General features: G+C 43.7%; 3 protein-coding genes across 7 annotated transcripts; 2 read left to right on the forward strand and 1 right to left on the reverse strand.

Annotated features, from left to right (window-relative positions):
- The first annotated feature begins 744 nt into the window (after positions 1-744).
- rela (v-rel avian reticuloendotheliosis viral oncogene homolog A) lies at positions 745-13,421 on the forward strand. The gene is made up of 11 exons (XM_053859277.1): positions 745-883; positions 2,121-2,147; positions 3,203-3,345; positions 5,369-5,514; positions 7,449-7,540; positions 7,667-7,801; positions 8,286-8,390; positions 8,497-8,712; positions 9,636-9,707; positions 9,787-9,867; positions 11,271-13,421. Exons 1-11 carry the CDS (start codon positions 877-879, stop codon positions 12,041-12,043), a joined length of 1,797 nt encoding a protein of 598 aa, XP_053715252.1. The 5' UTR covers positions 745-876; the 3' UTR covers positions 12,044-13,421.
- Positions 12,322-17,853, reverse strand: c3h11orf68 (chromosome 3 C11orf68 homolog). Of its 5 annotated transcripts, XM_053859280.1 has the most exons (3): positions 17,026-17,316; positions 16,111-16,701; positions 12,322-14,707 (listed from the first exon to the last, which is right to left on the reverse strand). In XM_053859280.1, exon 3 carries the CDS (start codon positions 14,673-14,675, stop codon positions 13,935-13,937), a length of 741 nt encoding a protein of 246 aa, XP_053715255.1. In that variant the 5' UTR covers positions 14,676-14,707; positions 16,111-16,701; positions 17,026-17,316; the 3' UTR covers positions 12,322-13,934. The 5 variants fall into 5 exon arrangements, with proteins under 5 accessions (XP_053715255.1, XP_053715258.1, XP_053715257.1 ...); XM_053859283.1 differs by lacking the exons at positions 16,111-16,701; positions 17,026-17,316 and adding an exon at positions 17,744-17,853; XM_053859282.1 differs by lacking the exon at positions 16,111-16,701.
- drap1 (DR1-associated protein 1 (negative cofactor 2 alpha)) lies at positions 17,255-22,132 on the forward strand. Its single transcript, XM_053859284.1, has 7 exons — positions 17,255-17,635; positions 17,955-18,027; positions 18,218-18,311; positions 18,388-18,513; positions 20,654-20,744; positions 20,830-20,918; positions 21,249-22,132. The coding sequence occupies exons 1-7, from the start codon at positions 17,594-17,596 to the stop codon at positions 21,415-21,417; spliced, it is 684 nt and encodes a 227-aa protein (XP_053715259.1). The 5' UTR covers positions 17,255-17,593; the 3' UTR covers positions 21,418-22,132.
- The last annotated feature ends 400 nt before the right edge of the window (positions 22,133-22,532 follow it).

The following is a 22,532-nucleotide window of genomic DNA, read 5'->3' on the forward strand; positions in this document are numbered from 1 at the left end:
AAATGAACTGTGTTTACCAACACGTTTGGTAACGTGATCTTCATCTCTGGATGAAATGATGGTAAATAGCTCCATATGTTTTGGTCTGGACTCTCCCACTCTCAATGCGTCATTTGGGTATTTCCGCACTCTCCTGGGGGAGGCGACAGCAGAGTAGCGTTGCGTCAAGAGGAAAGACAATGACCGGAAGCAGCGCGCTTTGCAAAATAATGGCATTAAATTCGCTGATATACGTACATATATCGTTCTTTCGGTGTCAAAAACTCCGAGACGTTCCATGGCCAGAGTGGAAATTCTCAAATAGGATGCTTGAAAAAGCTCTGACTCAGAAGCCTGAATCCATACCAATGGGCCGAATACCAGACAAACAAACAAACTGTAAATCTAACCTCAGAGTAACTAAACATTTTAACAAAAACGAAACATTTTGATTGAAAATTTGCAATCATGTTCCACAACCCACGAAGGAGTTCTGCAAACTTTCTGTACATAAATAATTACGAAACAGCGATAATAAAGTTGATTAAAAAATGAAATGGCAAGCCTAACGTCTTGCCGATGTTTTCTCTCAAGCGTCTGGTATTTTTCCATTTTTTTCGCTGTCACCAAACCAATCTGACTTGTCCAGCAGATTGCGCAAAAAAAAAACTCATGACCGCAAATATTCTCGCGCTGGCTCAAACCGGAAGTGATGCATCATCACAAGTCGAGCTTGACAGCGGCGCAGAATCAAGTGGGAGGAGCCTCGTGCTGGTGTCTGTCAGAAGTTTTCACGTCGCTGCGCCTCAGCAACGTCTCCTGCGAGAAGGACTGAAAACACGGACAAGCTCGTCCGAGAGATTACCAGAGAGCGACTTTCCACACCTGGACGCAGTCATGGAGAGTAAGTAAAGCACTTGTTGAGGCGTGATTTAGTCCGACGTAATGTTTATCTTGAGGCGAGTCTCCTCTGCTGCTTGTTTTTGCGCTCCGGGGGGAAACCCCGCTACCAGGAGGAGTCTTCGCCTACTAGCTAACACACGGAAGTTTGACTTTTTCTCATCGTTAACATCTTCAATTGGCCTCACATATGCTAATAGTTGGTCACGTGTGTGATTCCAGACCGCATTAGCTACTCGGTTGTTACGTTAAAATCCATTTATTCGACTGTTGTAGACCTCCCTCTGCTGCTGTCAACCTCATGGGCTAAAGTCACCAAACTAAGTTGGTGAAATCGCAAGTCGAACGTTTTCCTGCATCGATTAGGAGCTTCGCACACAACCCGTCTGTTTGACTTCACCCCATGGCAACAGTAGTATATTCTTCACGTTTCGGCCATCACATCGCCCTCTCGAACCAATTCGCTGTGGCTGTAACCTCTATTTATAGACTGCTTTATTCCGCGCAATGCGTTAAACGCCCACATCAATTCCATCAGGCAGAAACAAGCGAAACTAAAGAGTCATTTTGTATTAGGGTACATACGTACCTCTGTCTTTCATGACTGAGCACAACAGGCAGCGTTTTATTGGATTAGAGTGGTACAAGTCAAGCAACTTTGATTCTAGGTCAACTAAAGTCTCAAATGTATTGTCCCCATCAAACTGTCCTGATATAACATTGATGTGAGTGAGTGAAATATGGGGTGAGCAGATTACCAAAATGATAGATGACGCCATGCAACTTGATGAACATGTGCACATGTGGAACATCCACAAAATGTCATCCTGACCTTTTCTACCGTGTAACTTCTCACATCGACCCGCTCCATGGGTTTATTGATTATTTTTGCAGTGAATTTCTATCACAGAGCCTTTCAGCTGCCCACCTGGCCCACACCTTTCTCTTCAGTTCAGTGTGTGAACGCTGGATATCAAAGGCTTCACAATGGAGCCTGATCAAAACACGAGCTGAAACCTGACACCTGTGCAACACCCTGTCTGTCATTGTTGACTGTGTTCAGCACTTTTTCTTCTTTTGTTCTCCGTTTACGGGAATATTTGCCCATAACTTGCTGACCTTTGACCGAATTAGAAAAACTATTAACAAACTCCACATTGACACGGATGACAAACTTGACAACCACCAAGAGATTCGTATCCCAAACTTTATGTAACTGCTAAACCTCTTGTGTTTTCCAGGTGTGTTTGGATGGGATCCGAACCCAGGTAAGATCCCTGTGTGAATGCAGACCTTTAAGAAAAAAAGTGCCATATTTGGTGTCACAATGTCCAAATATCTCACGCACTTTCAGCACCTGAGGTTCTCTTAACTTTTCTGCAACAAAGCTACTAGTCATACTTGAAACAGTGTAGTCTTGTTTAAAAATATAATCTATACTGTGTGATAGATTGTGCACACACACACTCACGATATAAACATTCATTTTTAATCAAGGGAAGTAAGTGTCTCTAGAATCTGCCGTTGTCCTCACCCGTCTCTTCATACTCGAGCTCGAGTTCTGGGCACTGCAGACATATTCCTGTCATATAGTTTTGACGTTTCTATTCTTCAGTGATTTTTCTTTTAAAAACACACCGGAAAACCACCATAATCAAGTCCATCTGCATGATGTGTTTTCTGCATGTTAAGATGTTTCCACTTTGTTCTTCATTCATTTGATCACACAAGATACCATCTTTTAAATGGAGATCATTATTCTGAAGGCATGTAGTGGAAACCCTGTTTTTGTTGTCTATTTATTTGCCTTCAGCATTGATTGTAGTTGATTACTAGAAAACTAAAGTTGGTGTAGAATTTTCCTTATATCGTTTTATCACTACAATTATGTCCAGGCTTACGTTTCCCTTCAGAAGTCTCCTTAACCTATTATGTGCAGCTTTCCCGGTCACATCTGCAATGCATGTAGTTGCTTCCTTTACATGACACTTTCATCTCTAACATTCTTTGCCTGACATGATCCATGTGCCCTCCAGATGTGGCTTGACTCTGGCATCCCTAACTTTGTCTCTAAACTTGTCCATGTGTCCCTCTGACAGACTGGCTCCTCCTCCTTCGTATACTCACTCTGAATGACACCTTGAGCATCTTCATCTCTGCCACTTCTGACTCTGCTTGTCTTCTTTGTGTCAGTGCTACTGTCTCTATCCCATACATCATGGCAGCTCTCACTATTGTGCTGTAGAGCTTGTCTTTCTCCCCAACTGCTGCTCTTCTGTCACAGATCAGCCATGACAGTCGTTCCTTCTTCTTTTCCCGTCAGTCCAAACAAACCCTTACATCATGATCATCGAGCAGCCCAAGGCCAGAGGGATGAGGTTCAGGTACAAGTGTGAGGGTCGATCAGCGGGCAGCATCCCCGGGGAGAAGAGCAATGAGACCACAAAGACACATCCGGCCATCAAGGTGAGCCACTGCCGAGGAGGGAGGACAAGTAACAGCCAATCACGTATGAGTGGACATCGTGTCTATGTGTCAACGGAGCCCTTTCACATTCATTCTCGTAGTTAAACTTCTTTTTGGGTGTGGTGTAATTGGATTGCGGCTCGTGTGGTTTTTGTTTCAATATGTTGCTGGCAGAATCCAGATGAGTCAAAACTACAGTAGAAACACCAGTAGTTTCTATTTGACCACTCAAATACCAAGTGTCAGATAACCAAAATGATGTCATCGTCGACATCACATCACAAGCTTCTCTAAGAACAAATGAAAATGATGCAGAACTTTAGAGCTGACTCGTTTGTCAGTTCTCCTGCGGCGCTTACGTGACATAACATTTAGTTAAAATGCAGCCAGTCTCGGAAGTGAGCCTGGATTAGATGGATTTACTTTATTGGCATGCAGGACACTAATAAAAAATCTTCATATAGTTTATGAAAAATAACCAGCGCAAATATTGCAGTGTTATGCAAGCATATTAATCTTTTTCTTTATTTCGATTGCGCTGTTCTTCTGGTTCCAAAATCAGTGACAAGGGAGACTTTGTTACAACCAAAGTGTCTGACAAAACTAATGCTTCATCAAGTTAAAATTGTCTTTGTTTGTTTACTGTAATCACCCGTCATGTCTTGGTTCACTTTTCATGGATCAGTTGCATTGATTTTATGGCACTGAAGCTAAGCATCAGGGACTGATGTTTACGATCACAGAAATAGTGAAACTTATATTAAGGGAAGGTGTTCAGTAGTGATGGGCAATATGGACAAAAAGTTATGGCAATAAATGTAATTTCGGAGAAAGCGATAATGATCACGATAAATACATTTTCATTCCATTCCATGTGTTGGACACTACAGTTTCTCTTGAAACTGTTTTATGAGGAAACATACTAGTGGTGAGTGAGTTTGCCTCCAACATCCTTATTTGTTATGCTAAGTGTGGATTTGTGAAATTCAATGTTTCACATCTCTGGTAGAAGCTGCTCGTATCTGACAGACTGCCCTGCCAACTTTATTTAGGGGTTAAATTGAGCCGTCTGTCTGCTGTATCTCATGTCTCTTAGCAGTTGACTTTAACTATGGACCTTTCTAGATGCTATTGAAGAAATATTAGAAATCATGTGAATTAATGACCATTTAGTCTTATTCTATTCTCGCAATCATCATACAAACTGCCAGTCTTATGTCTTGTGTGATGAAAAACCTTCTCACAATTCCCTCTCCTAAAATGGTTGTTTTTCATTGCCTTATTGAAGATGTCACTAATACTTTGACTGCTTTAGAATTTGTTGATGGTCCCTAACTGATGCCGGGTCGTAGCATTAGCGCTGCCTGTGAGAGTGTGTCGGCGATCAGTGAACCCTAATCGGGGACGCAGAAGAGGACGCCACCGCCAATACCGGAGTGGATCTCCGTCCAATATCCAACCATTTACACCATGGTGTTTGGCCGAGGCGCCAGTGCAGCGGGAGACCTGCATGCGTTGATATGAACCTATGAGGACCACTCCATCTACTAAAATAAACACCGATCCAGAGACTCAGAGTCAACCAGTGTCTTGATCTAAGGTTCCCTGTTTTAAAAATAAGTTTAAAACTACAATCGTGAACCAAAGTCCACCACACTCTCCACAACTGTCACATTCCGGCGTCGGGTGTCAAACGCCGCTGAGCTGGAGAGCGTGGCGTCATGTTCACGTGTGCAAGTCCAATGCAGCGAGTGTGTCTCGAATTTAGCGTGAGATGCAAAATTGTCATCGTGGAGATTGTGTTTACTGGTATATTGTGTACGATACGTATAATTTATTGCTCAATGGTGGAGGGATTCATGTAATTAATACTTGCCTCATATTTGTAATTACATATACCTATATGTTTATATCTGTGTGTGGTGTCAGGACTTCCAAAAGCTGTGTAATTCATGGAATAACCTTTAGTTAGTTTCGTTAGTTAGATTTAGTTGGCTAACGTTTTGACCCTTGTCTATTCCAGGTGCACAACTACAGTGGCCCGCTGCGTGTCCGGATCTCCCTGGTGTCGAAGAATGCCCCGTACAAACCTCATCCTCATGAGCTGGTGGGGAAGGACTGCAAGCATGGGTACTATGAAGCCGACCTGCAGGAGAGAAGGATCCACAGGTAACCTGGAGGCGCAGATTCAGGTCCACCTTTAAACCAGCTGCCCAGGCGTTTGACCTATTTAAGTCTGCACTCACATGTTGACTCAGGTTCGGTGTTGTCAGTCATGCTCAGAGACAGGTGAAAGATTAACTCACAGATGTTTGCTTTTGTTGTCTGTCAATGGTGATTAATGCTACCTGTGAGCAAGGCATGAACTCCTGACCAGAACAGGGATTAAACAAAGTGAATCACAAAACTATGTCGCCAGATAGTTTGGGTAGAGAGTATTGTTGAGCAAATGTTGAGGGTAAATTCAATAAACTAAATAAAAGGATGGCAACATCACAGTTGTAAAGGAGCTGTTGGAATCAAATCAAATCTGAGACTTCCTGTTTTGTTACACAGGACGATGTGGTGATGCTTTCTGTTGCGTCAGAATCTACTAGTTTTATTTAATGATATGAGTCATGTAACTACCACCGGTGAAGAGTAAGGACGTACAAATACTTTGTGTACTTAACTACTCCTTTACGGGAAATTATTCTACGGGCACTTGGACTTTTCAGTCGTACCACTTATGTGCGTGCTGCTACGAATACAACTACCATTACTAGAATTACTACTACCATTACATCACAGTCATCGTACCTCAGCAGAAAAATGTGTAAATGCGCTATGGATGGAGGATGTCAACTAGTAGATACTGTCATCAAATTTATAGGAATATGTGAAGGTATTTGGTTTCCACAAATGCGTTCACTCAAATGATTGTACTGGTATTCATGCACCCAGTAAGTGGAAGAAAGTCATTATTTTGTCCTCAAGATTCATTTGCGCTGCTTTTAGATTTTCTGTCCATAAAAATGGAGGGATACTTTTCTAAAGTTGAACGTTATTTATTTATTTACTATTTAGCCGTATGGGAGCCAGGTGAAAAATCTGAAATACGAAAAAGTATTAAATGGTAAATGATCACGACAACACTGTTGCAGTAGATGCTACTTACACTGCAGATGTGGTCTAGCAACTCAGTTGCGTTTCAGACATGAGCAATAAATTACAGTGTGGATTTCTTCCTCTGGTGTCAGGTGTCATTGCAGGTGAAGGACAAGATTCTTGAATGTTCAGCATAACCCGGTGTCTCATGGTAGCAGCCTGTGTTGATGATAATGATGATCATGCAATTACAGAACTGAAAATGATCCTAAATTTTGAGGTTATTGAGGGTTACTCCTGTCACTGAACCTTGGATGCATATTTACTTAATCCGATTTTCAAATGGAGAATTAACAGCAAAAAGACTTTGTCGTGTGAAAATGTGACTCATCCAATCCAACTGAGGGTGGTGCACTACATTTTTTTCCAGTGTCATCATCATGATATCGGGACGTGACCATTCCTAAATTCCTTCCCCCTCAGGACATTTAGTATTCAGAGATCGAAGAAAGAATATTGTTTGTCGTTTCATTCCCATATTTATGCACAAGCACAAGAATGCACAAGTTGAAGCAGCAGTATAGTGAGTAGACTGAGGTCTGTCCTCCTGAGACACTGCATCCTGTTATAATGACATGACATGTTTCCCTTTAAGCACCATGATACTTTGATATATTCACCGCATTTAGGAACACAACCTGCACCATGTGTAGTGATAGAACATTAGCATTTGTAATATGTAATAAGGATAATAATAGTGGTATTTTTTTTTCCTACAACAACTGCTTCCTTTGGTTATTATATCTCAACCATCTTACCCTTGAGAGCATGAAGAATTTAAAAATACACCCCGAACAAGCAACATGTCAGGTCTAGTGAGTCGTATGTTAACTAATTCACTGTGTACCAGTTTCTTCTGTGCGTCATGTCTCACAGATCTAAAAGATATTGTTGTGTATTGTCAGTCACACGCTTTGTTTCTTTGAACACCAGTCAAGAGTGTAATCTGCTCTCAGCTTTCAGAACCTGGGCATTCAGTGCGTGAAGAAGAAGGATGTGGTCGACGCGATCACTTGCAGACTGCACACCAATAATAATCCTTTCAAGAGTGAGTCGTCATTTGTTCTTGCCTTGAGTTGTGTACATTTTTTTTCGTTAAGTGAGTGAGTCTGAGAAAGCAGGGTGCCACTGTGCTCAGCAACGCCCTTTTCCTTTGTTTGTGTCCCGACCAAAGTTCCCGAGCCGAAGGTGTGGGAGGAAGACTTTGACCTGAATTCGGTGAGACTGTGCTTCCAGGCCTCCATCACTCTACCCACCGGGGAGCTGTTCCCTCTGGAGCCGGTGGTCTCGCAGCCCATCTATGACAACCGTGAGTCACTCTACAGGTTGATTCACCCACTGCTTGTTGGCTGACAAGGTACTCCGCTGGCTGTTTGAGATATAGCTTGAAAGTCTTTTTTTTTCCATTTGGTTTTCTCACACTGACTCATGAAGCGTCTGCTACAGTAGCAGGGGAAATGGGGTTTCACTTGTTGCTCCTGGATGTTGTTTCTTGCATAGAGATGCAAGCTGTTGTGGAAACATCAGGCTAAACAAAAGTCGTTACTGCATCACACCACAAATGACGAGCTTCTTTGGGTTCAAGTGTGGTCGACTATTTATAGGTTCTGTTGCTAAAATGACTCAGGCTTTCAACAGTACTGAAGCTGTTAGAATGTAGTCTAAGAGCAGGTTTCTGTGGGCAGGTACGCATCAAGCATTGGAGCATGCAAATTGTTGTGTTGCATGCGTTGGGAATCCTTGCCGTTGATTGATGTCTCGCATGTCTGAACTTGGCTCTTTATGTCTTGCAGGAGCTCCAAACACAGCTGAGCTAAAGATCTGCAGAGTCAACCGTCACTCTGGAACTTGCAAAGGAGGAGATGAGATCTTTTTGCTCTGTGACAAAGTGCAGAAAGGTACAACCTAGACAACAGTAACCGCTTCGAGGGACCCGACCTTCCATGTGGGGGCACAATTTATTGAGCAAGACCTGAACTGCTTATTTGTTCTCTCCACGAGCAGAGGACATAGAGGTGCGGTTCTTCCAGGACACCTGGGAGGGAAAGGGCACTTTCTCCCAGGCTGATGTTCACAGGCAAGTAGCCATCGTGTTCCGAACACCCCCTTACCGAGACACCAACCTCACCGAGCCTGTCAGAGTCAAGATGCAGCTCAGGCGACCGTCCGACAGAGAGGTCAGCGAGCCCATGGATTTTCAGTACCTGCCAGACGAACGAGGTAAGACTCCAGTGTGTGATTCCTTATGGCGCCAACAAAATTATACGATTTCTGCGTCAGCCAATATGTGATGAGAAAGATGGAATACTAGGTTGTTATTCCATACATACAAAAATCTATGGAAATTTGTATCCGTATCCTACCATAAAATACCTTGTGATTCTGACAAGACTCCTAAACAGTGGGTCATACGCCGCTGCCATCTTGTGAGTGCACTGTAGCGGTAGAAGTAGAAGCAATATCTGCGAATAATGAGGGATTTCTCAGCGGTTTGTGAGTAAGAAGAGCAGGTTCATGTAAACAAAGGACTTTGCCATTGTGGAAGCCACGACTCAGACTATTGAGGGAGGGTGAAGTGGATCAGAGATGATGGACAGCAACAGCAACACTGAACGGAAATGTAAATGTAAATGGAATGTAAAACTGGTACTGACTCAGTCTTTTACTGACAAGTATTGACGCCCACACTCCACTGTTTTGGGTAGCGCTTTTGTCATTGCTTGCTGTGTGTTTATGTTGGAAAAACAGGCGTATTTGCAGTCGGTTTCAAAACCCATATAAGGCAAACTTTCTGATGCAAAGCATTCGACAGGATCTACCTCCAGTAATGTCAATGAAGCTCATTTCTGGTTCTCGCTTTGTGCAACACTGCTCTGAATTTGATTCACTTAGAACTAGTTTTCCATTTGTTTCGCACTGTAATTCGACAGAAAATCATTTCACACTTAATACATCTTGTAATTGACGCCTGAAATTATAGTTGTATAAAAGGGAAAAAAACTCACTCTCACGAAGTCTTCTCACTTCTTTCACTTTAAATACTGAATAAGACATTTTGACATTTTGGTGCCGCCTGTTCACATGGCGACACACAACTCCCCAGTTGTGGATTCACTTGTGTGACTTAACTTTACTGACTGCAGATGAGTACAGGCTGTCGGAGAAGAGGAAACGTACAGGAGACATCTTCCAGAGTCTGAAGCTGATGCCCACAGGTAATAAGAACTGACCCATCCACGACTCGACCAGTGAATTTCATATTGTGACATCACTTTGTGTTTTGGGGATTCTCAGTGACTGTTGCGTCAGACAGACGACACATCAGCCCCATCAGAAGGCCACACTCAACCATGCCCCCCAACCCTGCACAAGCCGGTGAGCATCTTTGAATTTCCCTCCTTAACGTTTCTTTTATTTACGTTTTGGTGTGAGCTGTTGTGAGTGCAGGGCACTTATTATTTTCACATGAATATTGAAATGGTGGGAATCATTTCTGGTAATATTTAGCCACAGAGGCTTGTGTGGTCTGACTGACCATGACCCTGAAGTTTCGCCATCATAGCAGTGCTGCCAGAAAAACACAAGGTCTCACACTGAGTGAGGAATTAGGATAGTTTTTGCTGACTCACCAGACAGAGAGATGAACTTGTGTGATGACGCATCATTGAGTCACAGTTTTCAACCACAAGTGTCATCAAATATTGTTGATTAGATCATATTTTTGACACCCATCTGGCTACATTTGTGCTCAGACTTGGGTGTTAACTGTCATTGGTGTTTCAGTCAAGGTAGCACACAGAAAGTGTGAAAATGAGGTAACTAGTTCTGTGACACCTGAAGACGCACAGCATTGTGCTTTTATTGCAACATTTGCTGAATGTGTGTTTCACTGGTTCGTGTACAACTGTGGTTTCTTAACTGTTCCTCTTCATGGTTTTTGAATTAGCAAGAAAAACAAATCTAAATGATCTGTAAATACTGGAGCCTATGCAGGGTTTTCACGGTGCGTCATCAAACCCCGAGAGCCGCCATGTTGGAGATACTCACTGCTCAACACACAACGGTACTGAAGGCAATTCGGCAGCATCTCCTGGAAAAAATGGTGAATTACTGTCGTGCTCTGGGCTATACGAATCGTTCCGATCGTGACTTCCAAAAGTTATTACAAATCAAGGAGAACAGTGCCAGAAGTTGTCGGAAGAAAGGTGGCGCTTGTGATTAGCGAAGCTGAACCAGGACCTTCATGGCAAAGCTGTGGATAACATCCGAATATTCTGCAAAAGATTCAAAAATGAATATTAATTTGCATGATATTGCTGTGGAAGAGAATACACACAACTTTTATCAGAGCATATTTATTGATGCCAACCAACACAGTTTTCAGAACTTTCCCTTCAAAGGCTATCTCACACACACACACACACACACACACACAAAAACAATACTTAAGTACAAACTAAAATAGCACACAAACTCAAAATGAAACATCAAATCACATCCTTTGTTTTCTTTTTTTTTCTTGCTTTTTTTCCTTGCACTCCATTCACAGTCTATGGGGGAGTATCTCCAACATGTGAACGGTGATGACGCGCCGTGAAAACCCTCGGTTTACTGTTCGTTCTGATGTTTTTGTTTGTGCTCTGCGGCCCCGTAATTATTTCATGAATGCGTTCATGCTCACTGAAAAAGTAGGTCAGGTAGCTTCTGCCCACACTTGTCCCTGTGGGTCTCATGTCTGAGAAAGCCTGGTTGAGAACCTGCTTGTGTGTGTGTTGCAGCTGCAGTGGCGCCCCCTGCTCCCCCTCAGTACATGCCGGGAAGCCATTTGTTCTCGGTCCAGCCCAAAGTGGAGGCCCAAGCTACTCACGGCACCTCAACAGACAGTCGCGCCTGGAAGATCATGGAGAGCCTGAAACTGGGCCCCCAACCCAACACTCCTACAGTGGCCAACTTGTCAATGAGCCAGGCCCCACCTTCCTCTTCCACCTCTGCCGCCGCCTCCTCCTCCTCCTCCTCCATTCTACCCACTGCCAACCAGGAATACTCTACTGTCAACCTGTCTGACATTCACCTGTCTGAGTTTTTTCCAAATATTCCATCCAACATCGGTCAAGACTCTGGAACTTCAGCCTCTCAGTTCATGGAGGACGATATCCCAGAGTTCCCCAGTTTTAATGAACCCCATCACCAAGGAACCTTGGACAGCCTCAACATGGATGACTTTGTGGACCTTCTGACCCCAAACATGATGGGCGAGAGTAGCGGCCACCAGCCTTCTTCATGCCAGCAGGTGCTGCCCATCTCCTGCCCCGCCTCCTCTGCCCAAACAATGGTCCAGAACAGTTCAGACCAGCCGGTGGGCACATGGATGAGCTACCCAAGCAGCATCACCAGCCTCATCGATTCTGGAGCCATGAATGACACCCCGTCCACCAATCATCACCAAGCGCTCCAGGACCTGGACCACCTGTTGTCAGCCGATGAAGACCGACTCATGTCCATTCTGAACAATGGGACTCAAACGGGCTTCGTGTCAGGGCACCCGACTTAAGAGGTTCGACAATGAATGAACAGTGAACATTGCTCCCCCTGCATCCCAAACACAAGCCCAACTGATGACCGTTGACTGAAGAGTGATGACATAAAGAAAGCAGCGAGGCACTGCAAAAGAGCCACTCTGCCTCCCGAACACATTCATGAACTGTGGAGGAGCCTCAGTGTTAGGGGGAGTTTTGCCCTGTTTGTGACCAGAGCAGTGACACCATGTTCGCGATAGGAGCACAAGTGTATTACTTTGGATCTCTAGTGAATGTCTGATATGCTTTAGTGAATTCATGGTTACAACACAAGCGACTGTCTCACTGACACAAAATGAAGTTTTTTGAAGTTCTCAAAGTGGGCCAGACTCTCCAGCACAGTGCTGAAGAGCTTCTTTGTGTGCATTTCGACTAACTGCTTTTTTCATCAGTTGACTTTCTGTCCCAGATTCTTAAATCATGACAATGACCTGCTAGAATTTTCATTGTCGACACGCTGCCCTTGCTCCCTCCATGTCAGAACAGATGTCATGAATTAACTTTACAGTCGTGATAGATAGTATTATGATAGTTTGTCAAGTATCAGCTCCATATATTTGCTCTGATTTGGTTTGCCCTTGGCTAACTGCCCAGGCCAAACCAGGCTTTACATTGAATTTCCTCACCAACTGAAGGTTTCCAGGTTGAGTGAGATCAATGACCACCTCTCACCCAGGATTAAAGTGCCTGCCAAATATATGCCAAAAATATGTCTATTATGTACATCCAGGGTTTCCGGCTGAAAATCTGTTAGTCAAGGTGGTGAGCGGTGGGCCACGAGGGCAGCCCCACGATGGCAAAGAAGGCACACTGTTGAACTTTGTTCCGTTCCTTATGTCTGCGTCCTTATGTCCTTCAGTTGTGTTCAGCCAGTTTTATTTTGGTGTTGTGTGAGACGAGTGAGTGAGAACGAGAGATTGAGTGCCCGAGTGCATAATTAACAGAAATGTATTTCTATATTGTTATCAACGAGAATGTGTTGATATTTCCAATAAGATCAACTCAAGTTTCATTTGTTGCGATGCAGTAATCCTTATTCAGAGGACAAAAGAAAGGCTGGCGCACTACTGCTTTCATTGCACCATGTGCCCTGGTCCTCTCCATTCGCAGTACAAGATTGTACTCTTGTATAGAAGAGTAATGTGCCAAAGCAGGTATTTTTTTCCTGTTTCCTCCGTTTGGAAATATGCGCCCCGTGTTTCCTCAACAGTTACTATGAGATGTTGAGAGCACTCTTTCCTGCCCACTCTGAGCTCTTCCTGTTGTACATATAGTGTCTGATGAGGATTATCGCCAGCACTTGTCTTTTATTACCACTCAGTTCAGAAAAATAAAGTGTTTCTAACTAATCTGTGTTTGATTTCCACATACCCACACACTCCTCATAGAATTGTCGCTGGGCTCTGCTGGTTTCAGGTTAGACAATGTTAGCCTATGCATGGCCCAAACCAGACTCCTACTTGAAAAAATTTGTAAATACCCAGATGACCTCGAAAAGGAGGCACCCAAGGTCACATCACATTTCTTCTCTCAGGTTGGGGGAACAATGATACCGCTTCAATGGATGACCAACACTCGGGGAGATGGGAGTTCATATGGAGAAGACCTGCAGCAGTCACACTACAAGTCAATTTTAGGAATGGGACCCATTCAAACTTTATTTGGCAGCGTGACCTAGAAATGACAATCAAATATCAAAGTATCAAAGCAAAGTACTATTCTGCGCGTCCATTTCCATCTTGTGTTAGTACAAACAAAATCTGAAGTGCCATGTCCAACTAGGTGAACTTAAAGAACAGAAATGTTGTTTTTTTTCTTTACGAATTCCAGTCATTCAACAGAACATTTCCTGAATGCACCGTGTGCTTAGGTCACTTCCAAATTGGTGACTTTGTTGATGATGAGTGAGCGGCGCGGAACACACTCCAGGTTGAATTTGCTCTCATATATGGTCGGGCAAAGCTTCCAGCGGTTATTCCGGTAGATTCCAAGGTATGTGTACACGTCTGGCTTGTACGCGAGAGGACACTTGACTCCTGAGGCGCGAATGTAGGAGTCCAGTCTGATCACTTCACCCTCATCAGTGAAGTTGTTGTTGTAGACGCAGATGACATGGCGCTCATTGTTGCTTGGATCACAGGGGCTGACTTTGGCAGAGGAGATCTTACCTTCCACAGTCGCTCGGGCCACACACTCCCAGGCTCGGTCCACTTTGAAGCCAGTATCCAGGTGCATCAGCCACTTGCCGGCGAGCACACCGTGATTGAGGGCGAGCTCCTTTATATTCTGGAAGCTGACTGGCCGCCCACTGTCCAGCAGTTTCTCCCAGCTCTCCTGGAGCCCGCTCACATCCCCATCAACGCTGCCGTGGTTCGGCCCGAGGACGGCGATCCACCCAACCGGAGCCTGGCTGCTCTCTGTATTTCCAAATCTGCTCACTTGTGAGGGCCTGTTGCTTTCCAGCCAGCTGTCAAACTCAGATCTTGGAGTTCTCCGAGCGTCAAAGATGATCCAGGGGTCCATGTCGGCCGCCATAGCCTCAGCAGCGTATCTCTCTGCGCCAAATTCGTGATCCATCCCACCGTCTTTGGGTGAGTCCTCGTCCATGATATGTCACGAGAATCTTCAGCCTTATACTTCTGTTACAAATACAATGATGTTACAATTAGTGGTGGGACTTTAACCAGTTAATTACGATTAATTAATTACAACATTATTAGCATTAATTAATTCAACAAAAAAATAATTTAACTGAACAGTTTGCTCTCCAGACAACAGGGAACCTTTGTCAGTGCATTAGCTCCTGGTCCACTGATCACACTGATGCACAAGACACGTGGCAGCTAGGATGATAACATCAACAACAAACATGGAGGAATCCCTGAACAAAAGCAAACAAAAGCATCTGTTTGCTTTGGTTCAGGGATGTTTTTCTCTACACAATGGCCAGGGTTTCCACTACTCTCAATGTTCTTGAAATTCTGATAAAATTGAGATTCTTATACAAATACTTTCAAGACATTAAAAGAGCTTTAGTTTAAATAAGGTGATATAAAAACTTGAATATAGCTTCCATCGTGATTGTCAAACTGACGCAAAATAAACAATATTTTGTTGTTTAAATGGATGTATGGGTCCATCATTTGATTCAGTAATATATCAAACTCTTTCATATTGAAAAATGTGCCGCCTTGTGGCAAATATTCTTATACAATTAAACTGCGATTAATTGAGATTAATTAATGACTAGAAACTAGATTAATTTTTTTAATCGAATCCCACCCCCAGTTATAATTATAATTTACCCCTGAGTGATGCGGTCAGCCCAAAACATTACATTTAACCTTAATCTAATGGAAATCAATTCAGAAGCAAAATGTTAATGTCATGTAAATTGACATTACGAACTTGGGGGGCGGGGGGTTACAGTGAGGAGACACGTAAAAGACACTACATATTTGATAACAGTTTTCTACAAGATGGATCCTTTCGAACAGCTCACCGTCAGTTTCTACGTCCTTGTCAGCAGCTAGCGACCAGACTGGTTAACTGGAAGTAACGACTCAACTCTGACAAACAGAAACATTGTTTTGGGACCGATGTGTCGCAAGCTAATCTCAAGAACACAACACAACACAACCAATGCGTAGCTGCTCACGACAGCGAGCGACTTCTTCAAAAGAGTGATAACTGAGAGAACACTGACTGTTAGATGTGTTTGTGATGAACAAGTCTACTAGAGTCAGGGACTATGATCGCTGACACTTACGTTGGCGAGTTTCTAGGTTTCGTGTCCTCCTGCCACACAGGCGGTTTACGCGCAGTCGCAACGGAATTTACGCCCCACGTAGTCCGCACGCGCGGACTGTCAACCATCTTGGATGTGATTATACGGCAACCTTGGAAGGACAATTTTCCGATGAAACGCGTAGTGTTTATTATTCGATAATACTGGATCAGCAATATTTAAAGAGACACCCTCGCTGTCACGCTGATACGTGCATTTTAATTAAAATGAATTAGAACAAAACCGCATAATTACTGTTCTTCTTCTTCTTTTCCTTTCAGCTTCTCCCCTCAGTGGTGGCCACAGCGGATCATCTTCCTGCATCTCACCCTGTCCTCTGCTTCCTCTTCTCTCAAACCTACAAACCTCATGTCCTCCTTCACCACCTCCATAAACCTCCTATTTGGCCTTCCTCTCCACCTTCTGCCTGGCAGTTCCAACCTCAACATCTTCCTACCAATGTACTGGCTCTCTCTCCTCTGTACATGTCCAAACCATCTCCATCTAGCCTCTCTGACTTTGTCTCCTAAACACCTGAGCACATGTGCTGTCCCTCTGATCTACTGCTTCCTGATCCTATCCATCCCGCTCACTCTCAGAGAGAACCTTGAGCTCTGCTTCCTGTCTTTTCCTCAGTGCCACTGTTTCCAAACCATACAACATTGCTGGCCTTGCCACCCTTTTGTAGCATTAAATGGACAATAACAAAGCATTTAGTCACCAAAGTCACGTGAAAGTTGATTTGATTTTGTGATTTAATTGTGCGCAGTTTGTGTGAAGCCAACTCCTTTGGTTTCTGCCTGGTGTTATTAGAGCTGACCACGTCAACAGCAGTGCATCTGAAACCTTCAAGAGAGGAATACATGAAACTACATTTAGTCTTCTCTTCTCTTGTCATCCATGTTAGAGTGGATTGGTGACGTGGCCTCGCAAATCAACTTGAGTTTAATCTGTGACAAAAAAAACATGTCCCTGCCACATGAATATTGTCAGGCACATTAAAAGTGTATGCTTTTTGTTATTTTCAAAAGTGTAAACGTATTATTAGTGACAGTTAAAGAGGGCGAGGTCTGGTTTCCATGCACTTCGAGTGTTTCATGAACATCAGGAAACTACAAGTTGCCTACAGATGAGTACGGAAGTCGTCACTTGGCGATTGAATAAACCCACATTTCCGCCTGAGACGCAGCGCGCTAGAACTTCCGGTGTCTGACTCCCACTTTGGCAGCGGAGTGAGGTTGAACGCACCCATCGCTTGTGAAAGCGAGCGTCTGCAGCAGACGGTTTTCTGGGTTTGCCCAGCTACTTGACCCAAAACGTTGACTAGCAGCCGCCCTCTGGCTCGAATTGAATGTGTGTCGTATTAATAAGTGACTCGTGGAAACCCTCTTACCTTTGTTGAAGAACAAAGGTTTGGTTTTTAACTTGAGTCGTGGTTTCTCCTTTTATTAAAGATTTGCAAGAAGCTGTTCAACACGTAATCTTAACGACTATAAACAAGTCCGAATGTGTCATGTATAACAGTCGGTCTGTTGATGTCAATTCTACAAAGAGTTAGCGGCACTAGGACCCAACGGAAGTGAGCCCATCTGCTGGCCAAAACGAATGACGTCAACGTGCTAAGAAGTTAGCCGTGAAGCTACAGCTAGCACGTTGGAGAGTATTAATGCATGGCCTGAAAACTTAACCGGCCTCGTATCGACTTTTAGTTTTATATTAGCCACTGGGGAGTTTAACCATGCCGAGCAAAAAGAAGAAATACAACGCAAGATTCCCTCCGGTAAGTTTTGAACTTTGCCGAGCCGGCGTCACTATTAGCAAGTAGAGTGCTCCTCGGCCCGGTTGCTGGTCCAAAGAAACTGCAGCACTCTGCAGCACTTTTACTCACTACAACGCTCCTCACGCTGCAATTGCGGTATTTTCCCTCTGTGACATGAAAACGGCTTCACGCGACCTTCGCAGTCTGGCGACTGCACTGTTTTTAGCATGACAGGCTAATTGCTAGCAGGCGGCAGCAGCTGAATGAATGCGGTCCCGGGAAACAAACGCATTTACTATGATACATTGGTTTGTTATGAGTGGTTTCCTTGTCATTGCAGGCGCGGATTAAGAAAATAATGCAAACCGATGAGGAGATTGGAAAAGTGGCTGCTGCAGTCCCTGTCATCATCTGTATCCTTTGCGCGTGTGTTGACATGGAAAGAAAACGGGTGAAAAGTGTGCCACAGATATGTCACCACTCTGACACGGGAACGTCAGGATTCGTCCGCCAGCACGGTCTGAAGCGGCTTGTTCACAGGATATTTGAATATGAAGTTGAACAGGTGTGTTTTTATCGTTGGTTCTTTTACAACTACGCCAGCAAGAGCATTGGAGTTGTTCTTGGAATCGTTGCTTACTAAAGCGTGTCAAGTAACACAGTCCAGGAATGCCAAAACGATGACTACATCACATTTGTAAGTTGTCTCTCTGTGGGTGTACGGTTGATTCCTAAACGCTATGTTGTGCTCAGTGATGTGATGTTGTCCGCAGGAAACAGTGCATTGAGCTGGAGCAGCAGTTTGACTTTCTCAAAGACCTGGTGGCCACAGTGCCTGACATGCAGGGTGATGGCGATGAGAACCACACGGAGGGAGGAGCAGAGAAAATGTCTCGCAGGTAACTCACACTTTTCCTTCTTTTTTTCTGTGAGCCTTCTACTTCACTTAATCCGTCTTGCAGTTTGCAAGTTTTTCAACATTGCAAATGGTTAGCCTAATGGCATAGTTGCCGAAGTCATGATGGGCTGAGGACACAGGCGGCAAGGCAGGGCGATGCAGCAGTGGTAGTGGCGTAAAGTTAGGCACATATCACCATTTGGGCAAAAATGATTTAGGCATTTATGCGATTAGGCCAGATCCTAATGGGCCACATTATAAACTGTGGCTGTTGTGAGGGGCCATCATGCCAAAAGCAAGGCGGCGATGTCTATGAAATTTGACGGAAAAAAATCTTTAAGTAACAAGGACGAAATGAACCATAAAAGGTTCAATGGAAGCAAAAATATTAAGAAGTGTAAATATGGTATGAAACCTATAAATAAACATTTTATATGCATTTTATTTGAATAGATCATAATAAAACTATGGACCAAACATCGAAGATGAAAAGACAATTTGTTTCTAAATATATATTGAATTTTCTTTCAACGGATGTTGAGGAAAATACTAAGATGACAAACGAAAATGACTGGCTAAAACTGGAACAGGATTAAAGAATGTCAGAAAAATGACAACTTATAAGTTGTTTTAGTCTGACCTCACGAGGGCCACAAAAACACAGGCATGGGGCCGCATATTGCCCACGGGCCGCACTTTGCCCAGGTCTGGATTAGGCCAACAAAATATGGAATCTGAATAACATCTGTGGATGTGTTTCTTTCAATGTTTGAGTAGAGGTTGGAAACTGGCCCCGGTCAAGGAGACTAGGGCTGTTGTAGTTTTGTTATAGGAGCATAAGAGAAACCTGGAGAGCGACTCTGACTCATATTCTGAAGATGAATATTCGCAGTCTGATGATGATCGTACGGAGAGACAGGAAGCAATGCTCGTAATGACAGTCCTGCAGCACATAATGGCGCTGCACAGTGTACGGGAACTGGGTGGAGGGACAGTCCACACGGTGACAAAGGCTGCTGGATTGTTTGGGTGAGGCGTTCACGGTCCTGCTGTCAGGTTGAAATTCCCTTGACAGTGTATGAATGTGTGGAAACATTGGTTGTAGATTGATTTTAATGGTAAAAATCACACACACAGGCTTCACCCGTTGTTGGCAATGTCATCCGTTTCACACAGTCCTGTTAAAAATAGCTGATGTAAACTTTAAAAACTCGCAAGCCATGTGAAATTGTTTTAAGGACTGGACATGACACAAGGTTATGTCACAAGGTTTACTGATCGAAATCGTATATTTTCCCCACACTTCTTCCAACTTCTTTCGGCAGTCCTTGGATTTGTTGAACACCTTGTCAATCATATCCTAGCATATTGTTTAGTAAGATGGATTGAGCATGTATGTCTGAGCATGAGTATGTATGAGCAGATGGCGAGCTAAGTCACATACTTTAAACAGAATTTTCACATTGGCAAGGCAAGCTAATCTTTACATTCCCCGCATTTTTTACCTTTTAGACACGTCCTCTTCTCATGTATAACTTACTGACAATCTCTCAAATAAACCCAAACGTGTTTTAGCATAGAAATATTCTGCATAGACTGAACCGAAACCAAAGGAAGTGTGGGCTAACCCGTTGTGGGACCCCAGTTTCAGCAGTTAAAATGTTTTGTTTCAAAACAGCTGTCAAACTACACAAGTGCTTACAAAGCTACAATGAGAGAATGAGAGACGTCAGTTGTTCGTCTTATCATTTCCAACTTGACTAATCATTTGGAGTCGTGACTGTCAATATGATTGTAATATAATGCATAAGTAGTGCTTATGAAAATGTACATACATTTTTTTTTTTTACAACAGATCATAGATAATTCGTCTTCTGCTAGTTAGCTCTACTTCATCTGCTGTTTACTCTGTTGAGTTTCAGGTGAGGAAATGTAAGTTTTAAAGCCAAAAATGGTTAAACCCTTTAAATTTTGGCATAAAAAATAAAAGCTAAGTCTGCTGTTATTAAACTACATTCCAAAAAATCCTGGATATAGCGATTTAAGAGCTGAACCGTGGTGACCTGAAAAGGTCCCTATACCTGTATGATGAAACCCAACATAAAGGCAAGAGTGACATCAAAACCATTTCTCCATTCTAGGGGTCGAAAACCTGGGTCGGCCCACAAGAACGGAGGACCCAGCTCAAAAGGCAAAGACAAGAAGCTGTCTGGCACGGAGTCGGAACAGGAGGTGGGCGGTTGTCTCTGTGCCGAGATGCCTGGTTTAAGGACGTGGAGTTGAAGTAACATGGCTTCTGTTGTGTTTTGTGGTACAGGAGGACTCTGAGGAGACGGAGACAGACGGTGAGGAAGAGGACGGTGCACAGTCCAACAGTAACGTGCAGGCAGCATCCAGGTTCCCAAGGTACGACTGCGTGAACACATTATCTATCTGACCTGCCAATGTTGTAGGAAGGCAGGAATGTTCCTTCCTAGTCATGCAGCGCAACCTTCGTCACATCCGCTACATTAGCATCACAGCACTATAGTCAAAGTTGCCACAAAGTTCAGATGGTAGTCTGTTTGCACTAGCTGTGCCAGAAGTTAACTGGTTCCTTTTGATCACCGTCGATTGAACACATATTTAGTAAATTCCCATGACTGCCTTCAACTTAGAACATGAACATTAAAGAAGAGTTCTGTGATTTCTGAGTTTAATCTGTCTCCTAACCGTAACTCCCCTTCACCCCCACAGCATGAACACCACCCCCCAGTTCATGAACGTGGGCAACATGGCACCGGTGCAGCCCCCGGCGGCCATGGCCTTCGCCCCTCACCCCTCCATGATGAGCGTACCTCCACCTCCTCCGCCTCCTGCACCGCACAAGTCCGAGGATTATGACGAAGACGACTATGACTCTTAGCTCCCCCTGCTGTCTGCCTCCCCTCCCTACACACGTTTGTTTTTCTTCATTTGTAAAGCCGCCAGAGACTCGCCACTGCTGCAGAGACAAGAACTGGTTCTATATTCGATTTTCATTTTAAATGGTTTTATTTGATGGTAGGGATTTCGACCTTGATGCTTTTTAAGAGGTTTCTTCTTTTTTTGGTTAAAAACAATGCTCATTCCCAGATCACTGCCCCACAGACAACGGCGCAGTTCATCTTTTTTGACAGTTTTTCTTTCCATTTTAATGTGTTTTATCAGGAGAACTGTAAACAACCCTGAATCCATCATATCAGCAGGTTTTCTTTTCCCCTCAAGGCTGCCACAGGTCTTAGTTTGGTTTCACGACTGTAAACTCCCTCTGCGAAATGAAGAGAAAAGCAGGCGGACTTTGTTCTTAAAGTTTGTCTTTTCATCCTCTGGATTGTTTTGGTATCTTGAACTTTTTTATGTTCCCATTCATGCCCTTCCCCTTTTTAGATTGTTTTAACTGCAGACGTGGAGCTGTTCCTGAAAAGTTTCCCAGTTGACTTTTAACATTTTATTTTGTACGGGTGAAATAAAATCATATTTCAATTTAGATCAAGCACGTCTGTGTTTGTCCTTGTCATTAATGATGGTGTGGTTCGATATGTTGAGGCCGTCGAATGTGATGCCAGGTTTTTGAATATGAATTAAAAATATTTCTGTAATACGGTGACATCTAGTGGCTCATTTGGATATCGCAGCTTCAGTGCCTGATGGTTAAAATGCATGTTAAATGGTGGTTTATTATGATTTATTATTAAGAAAATTAAACAAAGGCACCCCTGTCGTAAAATTATTTAGAAGCCTCCTTAAAGGCTTTATTCTTTATTTGAAGGGACGGTCGACAGACTGTCTACATATGGGACAAAGAGATGGCGGTGCTCAGGTGGAGGGAGCTGATTGGCTGTGACCGCTCCTGATGTGATCTGCTGTACAGGACTTGATGATGCGGCGTGTAGCGATTCGGGTTATGCCCCGCCCACGCCCACCCTGTAACCCCATCCCCTGAGCCTGGCCTGTAATAACAACTACATCCTTCCTGCTGCAGCGTTGACTCAGCGGACT

The sequence above is a fragment of the Synchiropus splendidus genome, chromosome 3 (genome assembly GCF_027744825.2).
Source record: "Synchiropus splendidus isolate RoL2022-P1 chromosome 3, RoL_Sspl_1.0, whole genome shotgun sequence".
Lineage (NCBI taxonomy): Eukaryota > Metazoa > Chordata > Actinopteri > Syngnathiformes > Callionymidae > Synchiropus > Synchiropus splendidus.